The 20,521-nt window shown below is 43.6% G+C and overlaps 1 protein-coding gene across 5 annotated transcripts in view; it reads right to left on the reverse strand.

Annotated features, from left to right (window-relative positions):
- Positions 1-6,008: 6,008 nt before the first annotated feature.
- The window catches only part of TCP11L2 (t-complex 11 like 2), a 33,969-nt gene continuing 19,456 nt past the window's right edge, over positions 6,009-20,521 (reverse strand). For all 5 annotated transcript variants that reach the window (XM_044987328.1, XM_044987338.1, XM_044987358.1 and 2 more), the window contains exons 8-10: positions 13,990-14,171; positions 11,824-11,996; positions 6,009-9,059 (exon numbers count right to left, since the gene is read on the reverse strand). In XM_044987328.1, the coding sequence (XP_044843263.1) occupies positions 8,815-9,059; positions 11,824-11,996; positions 13,990-14,171 (600 nt within the window). In that variant the 3' untranslated portion in view covers positions 6,009-8,814. The remainder of the gene's footprint in view (positions 9,060-11,823; positions 11,997-13,989; positions 14,172-20,521) is intronic.

The following is a 20,521-nucleotide window of genomic DNA, read 5'->3' on the forward strand; positions in this document are numbered from 1 at the left end:
CAACAAACTCTTCGATTTTTACTTTCTGCAGAGGACAGTTTGAAAGTGCTGCTGCAGTCTCATTACCTTCTTGGTTGTCAGTTTACACTCTGCAAAGCCATACAGACTGTCAATATGTAACAGTCATTATGATATTTTTTCCAGTCTTAATGCTGTTTGCCTTGTATCCACTATGCTCAAAAACAGTGAGATTTTATATCTATGACAGTGTTTCCCTGTCAGCACCTCACAGATATTAACAAATTTATATTCACAATACTCTGGTGAGGCAGCAAATTACTATAATCTCCATTTTGCAAATGAGGAACAAGTAAAGGTGATTTGCTCAAGATCATATCTCCTGAATCCTACTCTGATGCCTTAACCACAAAACCATCCACAACACTGCAGAAAACTTTCCGCAAGTGGCACTTATTGTCAGGAATTGAAACTCCATGGGACTCATTAGCTTTGGAGTTACAAGGCCTCCTATTAATTCAACATCTGAAATTGGAAGGGAATCTGAGCAGCCATACATGTGGAGTCTTGGGATTGTCAACAGGGAAACTCAGCAGAATACACAAAAAATCACTTTCCTATCTTTCTGTGGGAGGGGGACTTTCCAGTTGACTAAAATGACAGCTCATAAGAAGCATCAATATACACAGTAAAAGTTCCTGTGTTGATTTTGTTAAAAGTTGTGTATAATGATTTTTAGGCACCATTTGAAAGTAAAGGTCACACTGGAAACATTCTTTAAACAAATCTATGTACTTTTTGTAATAAAAAGGAAGTCACGCTTCAATAAGTGTGACTACAGCACCCCAGGATATCTATGTACTGTGCAAACAATTAAATAAGGAATATAGGAATTGCCATACCATTCCAAACTATTGTTCCGTTATTCTGGTATCATGTCTGGTGCACATAAATGAGCAGTACCAGATGGTCAAAAGAGAGCACAAGGAATACCGCAATGGAAAATTATGTAATAACCTGCCAAGGGGGAAAAGATTCTTCTTAACCTTAGCGGTTGGCTTATGCTGTAAAGGATGATGGTGGATGTCCTAAAACTTTTATCCTACCTTATATAACTATGAATGTTCTTATCCATGTAAAAGTGCAATCATCCTTTGAATCCTAAGTACTTGTCCTCAGTGATATTTTGTTGGCAGTGAGTTCCACACATAAATTAAACATGGTGTAAAAATCAGCAGATTTTTTTGAGAGGATTCCACTGTCAGGTAGGCATGTATTTTATTCCTTTTACGGATAGGTAAATTGCAGAAGAAAATGGCTAAGTAATTTGTACCATATCAGTCAATGAATCAGAGGCAGAGCCAAGAACAGACCTGAGTTGTCCTCACTCCAGCCCTGACTCCTAAAACACATCCCAATTTTTAACATCCTTGAATAGAGTTTAAACTTAAATAATAGTATCATTACTGCATACTGATTTTTTCTCATAGATGATGACCAAGTGGGATAGTTAAAGATACAAGGCCAAGCAGGTTGTGGAGTTTGCAGTGAATGGTTTTGTTAGTAATTATAATTCTGAAGGCTGTGTAAATCAGTGGTGTTATGCTCACTTAATGCAACAGTGAGTTTGGGGTGGGGTTATTTCTTTTTAAAACCTGATATGTTGCTAATTGGTTTTACAAGTGGTGGATGCTGTTTTATAATAAAACATTTCTAAAAGGACTGTGAGTCGAAGACATCCAAGCCCTACACCCAACCTACAATATGAACAACAACATTTAAAAGGGAAAGAAGAGCCCATCACCAATAGTGTGGATTGATTTAATTCAGAAGCAGGAAATCTTGATTTAAATAAGTTTAAATCTTGATTTGTATTTATACTTTTTAGTTATTTTCCTCAAGAAAAGCTGGTTCGTACTGGCTGATAATCCCTGAAAATCAACAGTTTTTAACTAAATTTACCCTTTACACAAAATTTAAGCATTCCTTTTGGTAACCAGGCCAATACACTATATCTATACACATTTATTTAAACAATTATATAGCTTAATATACATTTATTCAGATTCTTAATGTTTACATTTTTTACATTAGAAAATGATGAATGGTTCATTTCTTGTTTACTAGATCGTTAATTTTTTACTTGTGATTTGTGTCAAGCTTTATTTGGATGAAAATTGGAATTCAATTAAAAATGCGTAAAACAGCTTTTAAAAATGCATTAGGATAAATAAAACTACCTTCAGGGTTCTGGAAACAAAAGCCAAATGTTTTGGTAAACATGTTTTGCATTTAAAATTGGTTTGTAAAAAAAGGAAGTATTATTTGTCATTGATAATTTGAAGTGATTGGTTTGGTACCATTATCCTTCAAGATTTTAGGACAGACCTCATCCTCTCACACCTAGTTTTTATTCATGAGTTTTCCTCCTTTATCAACTCCCAATCAGTTTCTCAACTTTGAATGAACTCTTGATTGAACTGAACTATTTGACTATGCTGGAATGAAGAAAATATTCTCTCTGCACCTGCAGAAGAGGCTACTGCCGTTAGAAGCTAGTTTAACACTTCAACAGCTCTGGTTTCAGGTACTTAGTCACTAGTTCAGTGGTTTGACTTTCTTTAAAACTTGGACCACAAACAAGTACCGTTTAATATTTTTTAAAATGTATCTTAAAATTATTTTAATAGATTATATCAAGTTTAGGTCTCAACATAGGTTGTCATAATTTCAAATTTAATTTTAAATTGGTTTATCTTTAAAGACAAAAATGTAATTTAAATTCTAATTTTTTTAATTTAATTTTTTTTTATCCATGCTGATCACCAAACACTGTTCTTCCCTCCCCTCACCTCCCACCTCAAAAGGTGGGGGCAGGAAAAACCCAAGATTGAATGGAAAGTAAAACCAGATGCAGGCAGGGTGACACAGCTGGACTTTAGCATCTGTTTAAATGAACCATGTCTTGATTTGCTGTTCAGATTCTTTCCACTGAGTATCTCTCTTTGATGTCTTTTTAAAAATTATTTTTAGCACTCTGGCAGTTGTGAGCAAAAGGGCAAGGATTGCTGGCTTCAGGAAGAAGATCAAAAACAATAGCTGTTGTCCATAACATTCTTTGTACATAAAAGTGAAATAAAGGACCAATAATGTATATTCAAGTTTGTCAAAATAGAGGTCACCACTGCATCTTCCAAAGGGAGGTTGCATGCCTAGCATAGGGTTCTAAAATAAGATATGCAGTTCCCAGGAAACCCTATGCTGTGCATTATTGAAGAAATATGTAGAGGATAATATTAATGCCTGAAGATAAGCTGCAAGAAACAGGCCTGTAAATTAAAAGCAGCTTTTAGCTGTGAATTTACTCCACCACCAGTGATGTTAATTCCTGATACAAACAAACTCAAGATATTTTGGTTTTTTTAGTTTGGAATTTCTGTGCCCTCTGACAATGACCAACACCAGATGCTTCAGGTGAAGATGCTGCCCCTCCCCCCATATTGTTCACACAGTAGTTATAGAGTAATCTACCTACAAAGTAAGATTTTCCCTCAGTATATCTCAGAGCTGGTTTAGGCCCTGAAGCATGAGGGATTTATTACAGCTGTGTGGAGAAAGGTAATTCTCTTTCATGGAGGATTTTATTTCAAAATTTGGTTTCATTCAGATTAGGATCCCAACAATTCTCCACAAAAGGGAATGGAGCCCCAACCAAAGGCAGGCTGCCCTGAAACCATGGACCCTGAAAGCCCTCTCTGAGGCAAACCACTTGCAGCTCTGCCGAGGAGCCAGATGGGCAGACTGCATGAAAGAATCCTAATAGAAACAATGCCTCCTTGGTTTTGAAACATACCTGGGGTCTGCTGGAATTTTCAGGGATTTCGCTGATTTGTCAAAATCTGAAACTTCTGACAAAACATCTCAGAACTTTTTTGAACAGCTCTAGGTTTTAATCCCATCCAACTGTTTGGGTTTTTTGTTGGTTGGTTTTAAAATCCTCTCTACACTAACTCTGGCTTGTTATCCATAGAAGTTTGTGATCCTTTTTTTGAATCCAACTAGAGTTTTAGTTCTCAAGACTAGCTTGTGGTAACAAGTTCCCCAACTGGGTTCACTAAGAGTCCCCTTGCTCATGTAGCATGAGGATGAATTAGCACACCCAATTTACCTGCTCTACGCCATTTGTTATTGTCCGTACATACATACATGCACCTCATCTCTCACAAGTAGACAGCTGCAATCTTTTCAGTCTCTTTTCTTGCAGAGTTTGGTGCTAGGAGTTACAAACTCATTCTGAGATTAGAAATCAAGCAGCATTCCTTCCCAGTCATGCACCATCACCAGTAAGATTATACTGGCTAGCTTCTACCATCCAACCTGGGCAATTAGTTGAGGTGCTGAGTTTGCATACATATGAAAAAGAATACTGTCCTGCAATTGGAATGTGTATAACAATATTTTGGACAATGTGCAAAGGAGAAATAAAATTCAGTTCAACTGCTATAGCATTACAAAGCCAACATAGGCAGCAGCGGTAAAAAAATGTATATCACTAATAGACAAAGGGGTGCGTGCGAGAGAATAAAATCAATTAATTGTAAGGCACTCAAGACCAGATCCTCAAAAGGTATTTGGGCTCCTAACGTCTGTTGATTTCAATGGAAGGGCCCCAGATACTACAGTGATGGATGGCTATGACTAACTCTATATGAGTGACAATATAGCCATGTTCACATCCTATACATTATTGTACAAAATGTATTACAAGGCATGTCTTGTAACGTATCATTTCAAAATTCATAATTTGCTAGGCAGTCTAATCCTGATAAAGTATGCGTAGCAACATTGTATATAATGTTATAAGATTTGCCTGTATGATGTTATTAACACATCTTCCAAACCTCACAGCCCTGCCCAAATTGAGGTTGGTAGACTGATCTGTCCTAAACAAAGGAATGTGGGCTTTGCCTAATTTGTATTTAAGCAGTAAACAGAGTCCTCCAGCAAGAAGAGAAGCAAAGAAAGCTCAAACCGGTAAGAAAAACCCAGCAGGGAACATCCTTCCACATAGACTTTTTGTCTCCTAGTGAGCAGCTGGAAATGTTTTTCAAGAGAGGGACAAACTATAAAAAGGAGGGACAAATGCCCCAAGGCCCCACTCTCTCTCCCTGCCCATTCCATTCAGTGCATCTGAAGCAAAAAAGGAAGCATTTGTTGGACTCTAGGGTACGGTGGGGAGTCCTGACCTACAGGGTTTGGTCAATATGATGGCTATCAGCATGTGGTGAATCTGTGCTTGAATCTGTTGTAGTTTGTTAAGTTAGGTATTACTAAACATCTTATGTTTATTTTTCTTATAACTATTTCTGACTTATGCCTCATTACTCATACTCGCTTAAAATCTTTGTAGTTAAAACTTCTTACAATTTTATCTAATCCAGTGTTTAAATTGAACTGTCTGAATAACTGAGATAATACGATGGCATATTATTCCCTTTAAAGAATAACAGATTTAAGATACTACATAATATCTAGGAGCGGGCTGGGCAGTACAGGACATATTTCTGGGGAAAAACCTGGGACTGGGGGTGTGTTAGGGTCACCCTGCAGTATAACCAAGACTGGTGAGAGCCAGTGTGTAACCCACGTGTCACTTGCAGGCTGCCATTACACACAGACACATAGGGTGGGCCTTGCATGCTGGAAAGCTGGCTGTGAGTGACCCTGATAGGAGCTACTTCAGCAAGGCATTGTAAGGCACCCAAGCTTGCAGGGCAGGAGTGATACAGCTCCTCATTAGTCCGGATTGCACCCTGGTATGTCACAATACATAGTTAGAAAACAGATTAGAGTCAGAAAGTGTTATTTTAAGCCACTTCTACAACTGCACTTAAAACTGCTCTTCCATTTGATTTAAATAGGATACATTCCTGAAGGACTCCTTGAAAAGAGAAGTTACAGAAGAGTCATTTTGCAATAATGTATCAAAATAACTGACTGCATTATATTTAAACTGAGAAGCAGCTTGCATGAATGACTTCTCTCCACAGTTTTACTACAAACAGACTTTTAATGCATACAAAAACAAAACAACGCAAATGCATACCACAAAAATTCATTTGTACTTCATCTAATAAAGCTACTGCTACATAATTGTCTATTTTCAAGAAGCAAAATTCAGACCAGAGGTAAACATTTGAACCATGAGCATGCAAGAGACAGAAGTTTGAGGAAACATGTACATCCAAAGCACTATTAAAATATATCCTAATTGTAATGTTTAAGTGATCTCTGACCTATACCATCCTATAAAATGCCCTTTTAAAAAAAAGTCACATTAATGCAAACAAAACTATTATGTCCTCATTTTCTAGTTGGAAGTTACAGTGACAATTTCCCAGATCGTTTATAAACCTCTGGTCTAAAACATACTCCAGCTGATCTCACCACAGTAAATTTTTCGGTTTTACACTAGAAAATTTAGAAAGATAAATTGCAAGGATAGAAAGTTACAATACAATTTTTTGTACAAGCTAAAAATAAAATCTTTTTTTGGGGGGGGCCCAAAGCACAACTTTAGAATAGTTGAATTTCCCAAGATTAGGAAATTACTAACAGAACTTCCCTTTTCAGTTTTTAGGATATGTTCTTCTCTTGATACATGTGAACTATGTACTGAAGTACCATATTCATGAAGACAAGAATGTACCACTTCTCTGGCACACTTGTTACACTGTAACAGCTCCTTTCAATTTTGAGTTTCTCAAACTAAAAACTGTACTCATCTATTTGGTGCAATATTTTTAACAAGGCATAAAGAGCAAATGGGGTGAGAAGTCATTGAGTAACTGTTGCAATTTGAGACTTTTTAGCCTCCCTCCACTCCCACATGTACATAGATAGAACTTCGGTAGTAGCTTTTGACACGAGTCCAGAAGAGTGTGCACTTAATACATGAGTCTGTTGTTGCTTAGTCCCACATGGAAACCTTCCAAAAAGAAAGTTAAAAATAATTCCTGCTTTGTTTTTCCTGGGACGCCAGCCTCAGTTTGAGAAACTCTTGTCTAAAAAGTATTTTTCCCCCTGCTAAACAAAAACAAACAAAAAAACAACCCTAATTCTATAAAAAGGAGGTTGGACTATAAACCAATCCAAAGTGCTTCTAATGCCCAGCCATTTTAGATCTTCATGAGAGACACGCTAGTCGTACTGTATATTTATATATTGTGTGTGGCACATTAATCCCATATGGGCAAAGTTTATTTTTTAAATAAAAATATACTGTATATAAAACACTAGGAAGATATCTGGAAACTTGTACCAGCCAAAGTTTACATGTTTTGACATTTAAAAATAGGATTAATTCACTATTTAACAGTCAAATACTATAATTATATATTTTGAGTATATCTGATTAACTCTGATCAAGATGGGAACATTTTATACTGAATATTTCAACACTCATATCCAGTAATGTGAGATATGCAAAATAATTTGTCTATATTGTGTAAACTTTTAGAAGTTTATTCCCATATCAAAAGGTTCAAACAGTCTCTGCAAGACCCCAGTTACCCAATACGCCTGCCCCAAAGCCCATTCATGACAGTGGGAGTCTTTCTATGGTCTTCAGTGGCTTTGGATCAGGCCAGCTTCCAGGCTGCAGTATTGGCCTAATGCGTGTGGAATTAATAGCTTTTGGCTTAAATTTTCAAAAGTGATTAGTGACTGATTTTGGATGCTGAACTTGACCCAAAAAACTGAAATATCCAGTCAGTAAACAAAATCACTACTCACGTTCAAAATTTAGGCTCCAATCCAGTAAGATATTTAAATACATGCTTAACTTTAAGCAAAAATTGTTCCACTGAAGTCAATAAGGCTACTCTCGTGCTTAAATATTTTCAAGATCAAAGGCTTAAAGTCCCAATTCAGAGGTGCCTAAGCACCTCCGAAGATCAAAGTTGCAAACGCTACATGTATAAAAAGATTAGGCTTCCAAATGTTTAATTAAAGGACAATATGACCTCTTTTAGATAACTTTTAGAACCATTTGTTTGTGTAAGGAAATTGACGTCAGCACCCAAGTTAGTTTTCCATGAATAAAAGAATCGTTAGACTTATCTTTTATTGCTGGATTACATTTGACAAATTCTGAAATGTTTCTATTTTGCATGACATATTCACTCTATAACTGGTACACTTAACACCATTTATAGTAATGTGGCATGCACTACTGAAAGATAGGCCAAATTCTGATCCCAATAACTATATCAGCAGGATTTGACCTAATTTGAATCTTTACTTCGTTACAAGTTCAATTACACTATATTTTCATCTCTAAGTCTTTCAAGAAGTGACCCATATTCAGTTATGTAGTGTCACCAATAAAGCACTATAAGTAAAGTACATTTGAACTAATGTCATCATTTTATGTCATTGCACCAGTATACGTAATTTTTTTTTTTAATTACTAAATACGAGTGCTAAGAGTTCCATTGATTAAATTGTAATAGTAGCAAAACCAAGAGGTACTTCTCCATATTTACACTGAGTCAAAAATGCTTGCTTGGGAAGAAGACACTTACAGTGATCACAATGAGTGTTAAAATCCATTAAACAGATTAAGTTCATGAAAATATATATATTAATTAGTTTCATTCCAATGAATTTTGGAAGCTTTACCTGTACACACTTTATAGAGTCTATTCTCCTTTGGATACACCTCTGTCTGTCCCTGTCTCAGTAACAATCATTGGAGTAAATTATGCACATTGAGGGAACAGAATTCACAATATCTTTATAATAAATACTGTGAAGGGAACAGGGCTGGTTGCATAACCAGATCATTCTTTTCCCTCAATTAGTAGAAGCATCAGTTCCTGTTTTCCCCATTGGTGCCTCACTAAAAAGCAGTTTTCGAAGAATATTTGCATAGAATGGTCCATATACTTGTTTATTAAAATTCACAATGCTTGCGTACTGAGATCCAATAGACTCGATCTCTGCCTGAATCACAGCAAGGCCTCCTGGCATCGTAGGCATACATTTCTGAATGCTTGGAAGAGTAAGCAGGCTTTTCATATATAGCTGGATTCGTTTATCTGAAACAGAGAAGATAACTGAGTTCATGATAGAACAGACCATATAAATGTAAATCCAAAGTGTCAAGCCACAGTTGCCTTAGAAATACTTCACACATTGGCACATGAAAGAATCAAAATAAGCAGAGACACAGCTTGAATGCTACCTTTCTCTATCTTCCTCCCTTCAGTTTTAACTTAGAACAAAGTCACATTTTCCCCGTTGTAGAGGGACAACCTTCAGACTGAGCAATAGGATTTATGTTGTGAAATAGATGCACAACTATAATGAAGACAGAGTTAAACCCAAAGTTGTGGGAGGTAGATCCTCCACTGGTGCACACAATCCACAATTAGGTATTAATTAAATTCCCCTCTGAAATCCTGTCACTTGTAGGTTCACAGGATATGTCTACACTACGGGATTATTCCAATTTTACATAAACCGGTTTTGTAAAACAGATTGTATAAAGTCGAGTGCATGCGGCCACACTAAGCACATTAATTCGGCAGTGTGCGTCCATGTACCGAGGCTAGCGTCGATTTCCGGAGCATTGCACTGTGGGTAGCTATCCCATAGTTCCCGCAGTCTCCCCCGCCCATTGGAATTCTGGGTTGAGATCCCAATGCAAAAATAGTGTCGCAGGTGATTCTGGATAAATGTCGTCACTCAATCCTTCCTCCGTGAAAGCAACGGCAGACAATCATTTCGCACCCTTTTTCCCTGGATTGCCCTGGCAGACGCCATAGCATGGCAACCATGGAGCCCGTTTTGCCTTGTCACTGTCACCGTATGTGTACTGGATGCTGCTGACAGACGTGGTACTGTAGTGCTACACAGCAGCATTCATTTGCCTTTGCAAGGTAGCAGAGACGGTTACCATCCCTATTGCACCGTCTGCCATTGTAAATTGGCGATGAGATGACGGTTATCAATCATTTTGTACCGTCTGCTGCTGTCATGGGTGCTCATGGCTGGCCTCGCTGAGGTCGGCCGGAGGCGCATGGACAAAAATGGGAATGACTCCCTGCGTCATTCCCTTCTTTATGTTTTGTCTAAAAATAGAGTCAGTCCTGCCTAGAATATGGGGCAAGTGTACTAGAGAACCAGAGAGCACAGCTGCTCCGTGTCAGAGCCCCAGAGATCCCGCAGAAATGATGAGCTGCATGCCATTCTAGGGGGTGCCCTTCCAAAAACCCCACCCGTTGCTTCCCTCCTCCCCCAACCCTCCTGGGCTACCGTGGCAGTGTCCCCCCATTTGTATGATGAAGTAATAAAGAATGCAGGAATAAGAAACACTGACTTTTTAGTGAGATAAAATGAGGGGGAGGAAGCCTCCAGCTGCTATGATAGTCCAGGCAGTACAGAATCTTTTCTTTAGATGTGAAAGGGGGGGGGGGGTCTGATGGAGCTCAGCCTCCAGTTGCTATGATGAGGACGGTTACCAGCCATTTTGTACCATCTGCCTGGAATGACCGGGAGTCATTCCCATTTTTACCCAGGCGCCCCCGGCCGACCTCACCGAGGCCAGCCAGGAGCACTCACGGGCTGATGATGAAGACCGATATCAGTCATATTGCACCATCTGCCACCGGGAAGGGGATGCTGGTGTTCAGCACTGCAGCACCCTGTCTACCAGCAGCATGCAGTAGGCATAGGGTGACATTGAAAAAAGGTGAGAAACGATTTTTTTCCCTTTTCTTTCAGGGGTGGGGGAAGGCTGTAAATTGATGACATACACCCTGAAACACCCGGGAAAATGTTTTTGACCCTTCAGGCATTGGGAGCTTAGCCAAGAATGCAAATGCTTTTCAGAGACTGCGGGGACTGTGGGATAGCTGGAGTCCTCAGTACCCCCTCCCTCCCTCCATGAGCATCCATTTGATTCTTTGGCTTTCCGTTACACTTGTCACACAGCACTGTGCTGTGGACTCTGTATCATAGCCTGGAGACTTCTTCAAATGCTTTGGCATTTCGTCTTCTGTAACGGAGCTCTGATAGAACAGATTTGTCTCCCCATACAGCGATCAGATCCAGTATCTCCCATACGGTCCATGCTGGAGCGCTTTTTGGATTTGGGACTGCATCGCCACCCATGCTGATCAGAGCTCCACGCTGGGCAAACAGGAAATGAAATTCAAAAGTTTGCGGGGCTTTTCCTGTCTACCTGGCCAGTGCATCCGAGTTCAGATTGCTTTCCAGAGCGGTCACAATGGTGCACTGTGGGATACCGCCCAGAGGCCAATACCGTTGAATTGTTGCCACACTAACCCTAATCCGACATGGCAATACCGATTTCAGCGCTACTCCCCTCGTCGGGGAGGAGTACAGAAACTGGTTTAAAGAGCCCTTTATATCGATATAAAGGGCTTCGTTGTGTGGACGGGTGCAGGGTTAAATCGGTTTAATGCTGCTAAACTCGGTTTAAACGCGTAGTGTAGACCAGGCCCCAGAGAACATCCCAGAATCACTGGGAGCATTCTGCTCATATTTCTGGACTCTAACTTTATTTCCCCTCCCCCCCGAACCAATCTTTCAGAAGACTGTCTTAATATAAACAATTGAAGCAGCACAGGTTTGCACACTTTATGACCCAATATTTACTGTAAGAAAGTTACTTTCATTTTAACTTTTTCACAATAAAAAGTCAATCTTTAACTTTAGTAAATTAATTTAATTTTTACAGTATGGATGGGCAATTAGCCTTCATTTACTTAAAAAAAAAAAAAGAAGAAGAAATTGCGTACATGCATACAACCAGAGAACCACATAAATTATACTAACCAATCAGGGAGCTGATGGGATTATCTTCTTCAACAATGCTACAGATCTGACCCACTAGGCTGTTTTGAATTTCCATATTGAGAGTGGGAAATCCTCTCTCGGACAGGGACCTGTTCACTTCACTGCAAATCTGAACACCTATATTATTCAGAGCCTCTTTCAAATCAAATTTTCTGAAAAGAAAAAAGTTTGAGCATTTAACTCTAACAGTTCTTGTAACTTCAGTTGCATAGCTATTCCCTCATTTTCTATTTTCTTTTTAAATTAGTCATCTCCAATAAAATAAGAGAGCCAGGTGGATTTTTGCAAACTTTGTCAGCTTTTCCAGATACAAGACACAAATCTTCCGCCCCAGGATAAGAGTAAATCCTATTAGCAGGGATGTCAGGGAGGAGGAAGAGAAAGGACTGCTCATATGATTAAATTCTGTTGGCGTCAATGAGACTAGTACATGTGCTTAAAGTTAAACGTGCACTTAAATACCATGGTCCCAGTCCAGGAAAATACTTAAGTATACTTAGCTGAATCTGGGTCCACAGTTCAAATTGCCCAAGTAATGACTGACAGAGTTGTTACAACCAAACAGCTGTTTGGTGGCACATGGGAACCAAGTTTCTATTCTTAATGCCAGTCCATATAGGGCAGTGTCCACAACACACACACACACACACACACACAAAAATCACCATCACCACAATTTGTAGCACTAGTGGCAATTGCAGCAGAGGAGCCAGGAACTGATTGAATAACGTGAAAGGCTGAAGCAATTGGCAGAGCAACATGATGAAGCTTGCACTGCCACTGTCTGTGCTGACCTAAATGGTGCATAAGTGGAGAAATTTCAACACTATACACTGAATTTGGTGTCAGATTTTCAGTACAAAAGTTTATTGTAAAAAAGAATTAAGCTATATGCATGCATTAGGCCAGCGGTTCTCAAACTGTGGGTCAGAACACCAAAGTGGGTCATGACCAGTGTTCCCTCTAATTTTTTAGGTCCATGTGCGGAATGAATTTTGTTCTGTGCACCAATATGGAGGTGATGTATGGTGGGGGTGGGGCCGAGGGGTTCGGAGTGTGGGAGGGGGCTCCGGGCTGGGGCAGAGGGTTGCTGTGTGTGGGATGAGGGCTCTGCAATGGGGCAGAGGGGTTTAGGGTGCAGGAGGGGGCTCAGGGCTGGGGCAGAGGGTTGTGGGGCAGGTTCTGGGTGAGGCTGGGGATGAGGGGTTTGTGGTACAGGCTGCCACAGGGCTGCAGCGGGGGTGGGGGAGGGGAAGAGAGAGAGAGAGAGAGAGAGAACGCTCCCCCCCAGCCCTCTCTCACCGCAGCAGCTCAGGGCCAGGTGAGAAGCACCTCTCTCCGGCTGTGGCAGCTCCAGCGGGACTGGGCTCGGCCGGGCCGGGGGAGGGGCTCCTCTCTCCAGCTGCAGCACTTCCAGTGGGCCTGGGATGGGTTGGGCCAGGCCAGGGGAGGAGCTCCTCTCCCCTGCAGCTCTGGCAGACCTGGGCTGGGCCTGGGGAGGGGCTCCTCTCTCCAGCCGCAGCACTTCAGGTGGGCCTGGGCCAGGCGAGGGGCTCCTCTCCCCAGCAGCTCCAGCGGGCCTGGGCTGGGCCAGGCCAGGGGAGGGGTGCCTTGCCGCAAAACTTACAGGAGCTTCGGTCACGACCCCATTTTAATGGGGTCGCCAGGGCTGGCTTAGACTTGCTGGGGCTCAGGGCTGAAACCCGAGCCCCACTGCCTGGGGCTGAAACCGAAGCCCAAGAGATTCAGCCCTGGTGGGGGCTGAAGCCCTTGGGCTTCGGTTTCAGCCTCTACCCCATCCAGACCAGTGGGGCTTGGGCTTTGGCTCTTCCATCCAGAGCAGTGGGAATCAGGCAGACTCAGGCTTTGGTCCCCTCTCCTGGGTTCATGTAGTAATTTTTGTTATCAGAAGGGGTGGGGCAATGCAATGAAGTCTGCACTAGGCAACTGTTTTCACTAGTACACATGTAGGTCTAAGAGTGATACATAATAAATGGATTATTACTATTGATTATATTCATATCAGTAACAAGTTGCATAGGCTATACAACATTTTAACTATTTCTGAAAAAAAAACAATAAAGTTTGTTAAATGCCACCTGGCCATTTTCTTTAAAGAGAAAAAAAAAGTGAGAAAGAACTTACTCCTTGTTCATCCCTTCCAGCAGAACAGCTGAAATCCTTTTTAATTTGTCAGCAAAATCAGGTAAGCCCACAATAGTTGTGCCCACCATATTGCTAGTTATAAGAGATACACAAGCTATAATCCGTAACTCATTCAGCTTCTCTTTCAACTTCTGAAGACGAACTTCATCTGTTATTAACGTCTAGAATTAGAATAGCATTGATTACTGTAAGTGATACCAAGTTGAGACTTAAGCTAATGCCCGAACAAGTAATTCAAGGACAGAGGAGACGCTACTTTCATGCAACACTGCAGCAGAAAATTTCAGTACTCAAAAGTCAAGAAGTTCACAGTAACTATAGCCAACCCCTTGCATACGTAGTATTATACAGTTCCTTAAAAAAAACAAAAAAAAAACTGCCCCACCACAATTACTTTTAAATAGATTTTAAAAAAAAATCTTAATCAAGAAATAGAAACATTTATGGAGGAGTCCTACCCCAACTCTTGCCCCTTTATAGAAAGTAACGAGGGCCAGAGTGGCATTAGGAGCCCTAGCAGTCCTGAACACAGGCGAGGGAGGATTTTTTCAGTTTGTGAACTGTGGAAGATTGACCTAAGGTTGCCTTCAGATGCCTCCCTTGTGAGCCCAAGTGTGTGGTGGCGGTGGGGCTGCAGCTTGCTGCCCATAGGACAGTCCTAGGAGCTGGCCACTTAAGCCCCACGAGTAGCCCAGGATCAGGATGATGCTAATCATTTTCAAAGTAAATACATTCACCCACACTGAGCAGAAGAACATATCCAATATATACAGAACTGGGTTTCAAAAGAGAAGACTTAATAGTTTCAGGGGGGTTGTGTCATTAAAAATTCAAAATATTTTGACCAGCTCCAAGTAGTAATAGTAACTAGTCATAAAACATCTGTGTAGATGGATAATTTAATGTTAGTAACAGGACACGTCAGTGGATTTTAAGGTGTATCTACTCTTTCAGCAGTTTGCAATGGAAAAATAACTCCTAGAGTATCACAATGAGAATGTTCATCTAGCTTCTTATATGGAGCCCTATCACTGTGACATCAAAGTGCCTCTCCAAAAAATTAAGGCCTTGATCCTGAAAAATACCTAAGCACACTTATCCTTAGGCATGTTCGTAGTCCTGTTTACTTCACTGGGACTACTCAGATTATTTAAATATTTTGCTGGACTGAGGCCTATGTGTTCAGACATATTTCTCTTCCTTCCAGTCAAGAGAGGCTGGATTCCTCCCACACTCCTACCCCTTTTCTTAAAGATAGTTATAGTCAGGGGCGGCTCTAGGTATTTTGCCGCCCCAAGCACGGCAGGCAGGCTGCCTTCGGCGGCACGCCTGCGGGAGGTCCACCAAAGCCGCGGAACCAGCGGACCCTCCGCAGGCATACTGCCGAAGGCAACCTGCCTGCCACCCTCACGGCGACCAGCAGAGCGCCCCCTGTGGCTTGCTGCCCCAGGCACGTGCTTGGCGTGCTGGTGCCTGGAGCCGCTCCTAGTTATAGTGCATTATTATGGGATGACTAAGTCAAAGTAGTGGGTTGGCCATTTTCTCTGAAAATTCTGAGGTTCTTAGCAGCATTCTGATCTCCTGTGGAGAATTCCAGGTTAACAGACCATTTCTATCCAAACGGTTATTTGTTGCATAGAGATTTCACCGTTAAGGATGATAGTACCATTGTTGCAGGAATGTAGCTGTCACAAGAGATGGTGATCAAACAGGCTGAGGTGGTCATTCAGGGAACTTGGGCTAATGCCATACAGGGGTAGAAGATGAGGACTAAAGCCTTGACTGTGACCCAGTATGGAACAGGGAGCCAGTAACAGAGAACTACACTGGGTTCATGTGCTCTTTGTAGCCTGCACTGATGAACAATTGGATGCAGTGTTCCACACTGAAGTTTTGTTTTAAAAAAACTTAGTCTACAGTTTTCATTCATAGGAAGAGAATTAAGATAATCAAGCCTAGAGACCACATATCCATCGAGTTCCATGGATAAGTACAAATCTGACAGGAACAGGAGCAGTCTTCTTGCCAACCTTAGATGGAAGAGTTTTATGCAGCGCGAAAGCTTGTCTGTCTCACCAACAGAAATTGGTCCAATAAAAGATATTTCCTCATCTACTCTGTCTTTCAGATGGACGAGGGCATATTTTACTAATCTGAGCGTAACGGCATTCAGAAGTTGTAAACAATTCAGGTGAATAAGACTGTGAAGAGTTAGCAGTATTCAAACAGTACATGTCCTTCAAAGTGAGGTTACTGATTTGGTAAATGCTCCTTTCTCCCCACCAGCATCACCTCAGTCTTCCTGGGTTTAATTGCTGCCAACTGGTCTTCATTCATTGTTGTTCTCAGCCAAGCATTTAGGGTATGTCTACACTACAAGAGTAGTTCGATTTAACTTAGGTCGAATTTGTGGATTCGACCTGATGAATTCGAATTTGTGTATCCACACTAAGGATACTAATTCGACTTTGTGAGTCCACACTAACGGGGCAAGCGTCGACATTGGAAGCGGTGCATTCTGGGCAGCTATCCCACAGTTCCCGCAGTCCCCGCTTCCCATTGGAATGCTGGGTAGAGCCCCCAATGCCTTCTGGGGGAAAAATGTGTCGAGGGTGGTTTTGGGTAACTGTCGTCATTCAACCGTCACTCCCGCCCTCTCTCCTTGAAAGCGCCGGCGGGAACTCTGTTCGCGCACTTTTCTGGTCAGTGACAGCGCGGATGCCACAGCACTGCGAGCATGGAGCCCGCTGCGATCATCGCTGCACTTATGGCCGTTGTCAACTCCTCGCACCTTATCGAACACCTCTTCCACAGTCAGCTGCTGAGAAATCGGGCGAGGAGGCTCTGGCAGCGCGGTGAGGACATGAAGTGTGAGAGTGGCACAGACCTCTCACAAAGCACGGTACGCCGCGCCGTGGAGATTATGGTGGCAATGGGTCACGTTCATGCTATGGGACGGCGATTCTGGGCCCGGGAAACAAGCACGGACTGGTGGGACCGCATAGTGCTGCAGGTCTGGGATGAATCACAGTGGCTGCGAAACTTCAGGATGCGTAAGGGCACTTTCCTTGAACTGTGTGACTTGCTGGCCCCTGCCCTGAAGCGCCAGGACACCCGGATGCGAGCAGCCCTGAGTGTGCAGAAGCGAGTGGCCATAGCCCTCTGGAAACTTGCAACGCCAGACAGCTACCGGTCAGTAGCGAACCACTTTGGCGTGGGCAAATCTACTGTGGGGGTTGCTGTGATGCAAGTAGCCCACGCAATCGTTGACCTACTGCTCTCAAAGGTAGTGACCCTGGGAAACGTCCAGGTCGTCATAGATGACTTCGCCGCGATGGGATTCCCAAACTGCGGTGGGGCTATAGATGGCACTCACATCCCTATCCTGGGACCGGCCCACCAGGCCAGCCAGTATATTAACTGAAAGGGCTACTTTTCAATGGAGCTGCAAGCACTGGTGGACCATAGGGGACGTTTTACCAACATCTACGTCGGGTAGCCGGGCAAGGTTCATGACGCGCGTGTGTTCAGGAACTCTGGTCTGTTTAGACGCCTGCAGGAAGGTAGTTTCTTCCCGGACCACAAAGTAAGTGTTGGGGATGTGGAGATGCCTACAGTGATCCTCGGGGACCCAGCCTACCCGCTAATGCCCTGGCTCATGAAGCCCTAAACAGGCGCCCTGGACAGTGACAAGGAGCTCTTCAACTACCGGCTGAGCAAGTGCAGAATGGTGGTGGAGTGTGCTTTCGGACGTCTCAAGGGGAGATGGAGGAGCTTACTCACTCGCTCGGATCTCAGCGAAACCAATATCCCCATTGTTATTGCAGCTTGCTGTGTGCTCCACAATCTCTGTGAGAGCAAGGGGGAGACCTTTATGGCGGGATGGGAGGTTGAGGCAAATCGCATGGCTGCTGATTACGCTCAGCCAGACACCCGTGCGATTAGAAGAGCCCAGCGGGAAGTGCTGTGCATCCGGGAGGCTTTGAAAGCTAGGTTCCTCAGAGAGCAGGGTAACCTATGACTGTCCAGTCTCTTTACAGAGAAGCTGAACCTGCCCCTGTTTCAGTTACTATTGACTTTTTTCAGCGGTTACATACCCCGTTCACCAGGTTTCCCCCCTTCCAACAGACGTTTAAAAATAAAGTTATTGGAACATTTTTAATTAACTAAGTTTTCTTTACTAACGAATTCTCGTTCAAGGGTTCCAACAGGGACGCAGACTGTGGTGGGTACGGTGTGCAGTGATGTACAGACCGCTTCTACACTCGAGGACTGACAGGCTCCTGCTCCTACAGCGGTCTCTGGGGGGAGGACGGTTACCGGAGGGTGTGCAGGAAGGGGTGGGTTTGCAGGAAGGGGTGAGGGGTGTGTGGGAAGGGTGAGTAGGTGTGTGGGGGGATGATGGCTCTGGCTGGGGCTCAGGGCATCGGAGAGGTTCATGGCTAGGGTGGAAGGGCATGGTAAGGGCAGCCTGCCTTGCCATTTGTGGATGCCAGGCGCTCGGACCCTGGGGCAACATACACCTCCCAGACTGACCTGGGGCAGCAGACACCTCGCAGAGTGACCCGGGTGCCTAGTGACTGCACTCTGTGTGTGACCTGCTGTTGATCCTGCCCCCATGTCTGTACCCTGTTAATGGTGGCTGTCCTATGCAATTAACAAACCCCTCCCCTCCCCCCCTTCACACAAAGTCTTCTGCAAAGAAACATGACGGAAACAGTAATGAACAGCAAACTATTTTTAATACTCAACTACACAGTTGGTGGATGAAACTGGGATTTGGGATCGGGTGAGCCAGGAAGGCAAGCAATTCTCATACTTTAGGGAATGAGAGCTGTTTGGTACATGAGCGCTCTGCTGGGGTGGAGTGACAGTTTTCACGGCCCCTAGCGCCCCTCCTTCTTGTGATTTTGGGTGAGGGGGGGACAGGACTTTGTGGCGGGGGAGGGCGGTTGCAGATACAGTTCAGGGGGGCTCTCTGCTCCTGCCTGCAGTCCTGCAGAACATCCACAAGGCGCCGGAGCGTGTCCGTTTGCTCCCTCATTAGTCCAAGCAGCGTTTGAGTCGCCTGCTGGTCTTCCTGCCGCCACCTGTCCTCCTGTTCGCTGTGTGAGCGCTGCTGCTGAGAGAGGGTCTCCCTCCACTGGCTCTGCTGGGCCGCCTCGGCTCTGGAGCAGGCCATCAGTTCAGCGAACATCTCGTCCCGAGTCTTTTTCTTTCGCCGCCTAATCTGCGCCAGCCTCTGTGAGGGGGATGCCGGGGCAGTTCGGGAAAGAGCCACAGCTGTGTGATGGGAAAAAGGAAGTGATTTCCTTCCAAAGATACATGTTTGCGAACACTGAACACAGTCTACTCAGTTTCTGTGAACAAGACCATACAGGGCACCTAATCTCATGTGCTCTCAGGACAAGTTCGAATTTTCGGCATTCGCTTTCATTGCCTGGGGTCTTGCACTGGAGATCGGACAAGCGGGGCAGGACAGCAGAATCCGTGTAGCAGCCAGGCCTGGTAAGCCGTAAACTTTAGGCTGCTTAACAGTTAATGGATAGCAGTGCCCTCCCGCTGAAGGCAATCTGGAAAGCATAAAGTCTGACCCTGTTCCAGCCCCTCGCGGCTGTCCCCGGGAAAGATCCCTGTATGCTTTTCCTCTGCAGCCTCCAACACGTGGCTGTTAAACGACGGTCATTGTTATGCAAAGGAAAAGTCAAGCATTCACAATAGTAACATTAAAGTAATTCCCCTAATTAGATGCAGCAGTCGCCGAGCGAGAAACAGAGAGCGCATGCTGCGTGAATCCCTGCACAGACCAGGGCCCTATGCTGCCATGCTGGTCGAGGCGATGCTCCCATTATACCTCAGGATGGCCTGGCGCGGAAGAGTGTGCTTCCACGGAGCACCCAACAAGGCACCTCTCCCCAGGAACCTCCTGCGGAGGCTTTTCGAGTACCTCTCAGAGAGCTTCGTAGAACTGTCCCAAGAGGATTTTTGTTCGATCCCTATATGCATTGACCTTTTTATATAGTTTTTATTCCTGTTTTGTTAAGAAATAAATGTTTACATGTTTATAGCACTTACCGACTGATCCTTCCCCTGATTCGGAGTCTGGGTTAACAGCCGGGGAGGGTTGGTAGGGGATCTCTGTGAGGGTGATGAAGAGATCCTGGCTGTCGGGGAAAGCAGTATTGTAACCGCTGTCGCCTGCCTCGTCCTCCACAAACCCTTCCTCATCTTCCCCATCGGCGAACATCGCCGAGAAACTGCCCCTCGACACTATGCCATCCTCAGAGTCCACGGTCACTGGTGGGGCAGTGGTGGCAGACCCACCGAGAATGGCATGCAGTGCCTCGTAGAAGCGGCATGTCTGGGGCTCGGCTCCGGAGCGTCCGTTTGCCGCATTGATTTTTTGGTAGCCTTGTCTCAGGTCCTTGATTTTCACGCGGCACTGCGTTGCATCCCGGCTGTATCCTCTGAGTGCCATGGCTTTGGAGACCTTCTCGTAGGTCTTTGCATT

Source organism: Mauremys mutica, chromosome 1, assembly GCF_020497125.1.
Source record: "Mauremys mutica isolate MM-2020 ecotype Southern chromosome 1, ASM2049712v1, whole genome shotgun sequence".
NCBI classification, from domain to species: Eukaryota; Metazoa; Chordata; order Testudines; family Geoemydidae; genus Mauremys; species Mauremys mutica.